This window comes from Chenopodium quinoa, unplaced genomic scaffold, assembly GCF_001683475.1.
Source record: "Chenopodium quinoa cultivar QQ74 unplaced genomic scaffold, ASM168347v1, whole genome shotgun sequence".
Lineage (NCBI taxonomy): Eukaryota > Viridiplantae > Streptophyta > Magnoliopsida > Caryophyllales > Amaranthaceae > Chenopodium > Chenopodium quinoa.
In genome coordinates, this window is record NW_018742309.1 from 3,033,144 (window position 1) to 3,034,214 (window position 1,071).

General features: G+C 38.5%; 1 protein-coding gene across 1 annotated transcript; it reads left to right on the forward strand.

Annotated features, from left to right (window-relative positions):
* The first annotated feature begins 244 nt into the window (after positions 1–244).
* On the forward strand, positions 245–625 carry LOC110687792. Its single transcript, XM_021864433.1, has one exon. It carries the CDS (start codon positions 245–247, stop codon positions 623–625), a length of 381 nt encoding a protein of 126 aa, XP_021720125.1.
* The last annotated feature ends 446 nt before the right edge of the window (positions 626–1,071 follow it).

Genomic DNA, 1,071 nt, shown 5'->3' on the forward strand with positions numbered 1-1,071 from the left:
TTAGCACAAAGAAAGTGTTAACCATTTTAGCAGAAGTCCATCATGGAATTTGTGGGTCACACCAAGCAAGGACTAAGATGAGGTGGTTATCCATCACATGGGTTTTTATTAGCCTTCAGTTAGACAGGATTGTTTGCAACATGCAAAAGGTTTTAAACAATGTCAACGCTTTAGACCAATAAGTAGGGCACCAACAATAGAATTGCACCCTATTATCAAACCTTAGCCTTTTAGAGGCTAGGCGATGGATGCAATTAGGCCTAATAAACCTCCTTCCTCTGCTCACCATGAGTATATTTTGATAGCCACAGATTACTTTCCAAAGTGGATTGAGGTCCAAGCCTTCAAGAGTTTAAATGCAAGGTGTTCGATCTTGGAAGAGAAAATCTTTATAAGATATGGGATTCCGGAATCTATAACCGTGGATCAAGCAACCACGTTTATACGACATGAGTTCATTTCCTATCTCAAGGAATTCGAGATTCAAAAGATTCATTCAACCCCTTATTTTGCCCAGGCTAAGGGACAAGCTGAAGCCACTAACAAAGTAATCTCTAAAGGAATCGCTAAGATGGTGGATGAAAATCCTAAAGATTGGCACATTCTCTTGTACTATTCTACTTAGGCATTTAGAACGTCAAAAAGAGATGCAATAGGAACTACCCCTTACCAACTAGTGTATGGGCATGAGCCTGTTGTACCAGCAAAGCTAGGCTCTAAGTCTACCAGGATAGTTAAACAAATGAGTATTAACCAGGAAGACTATAAGCAATGTATGTCCATTGAATTGATGGACGTTGAAGGAGAGAGACTCCAAGCGCTAGCTAAAATCGAAGCTCGGAAAAGACAAGTAGCAAAATCTTATAACAAAAAGGTAAAACATAAATTCTTTTTGGAAGGGGATTTAGTGTGGAAGATGAAGCTTCTTGAACATGACTATAAGGATCATATCTTTGAAAAATGTCCATTCAGGGTTCACAAAGTCATGTCGGGGAATGCCTATTTACTACAAAAGTTAGATGGGGAAATGTTTCCAAAGGAATTTAATGGAAAGTTCTTAAAACAATACAA

Bases quoted from the DNA above. Each gene is read 5' to 3' on its own strand.
- LOC110687792 (XM_021864433.1), top strand. From the start codon at position 245: ATGGATGCAATTAGGCCTAATAAACCTCCTTCCTCTGCTCACCATGAG.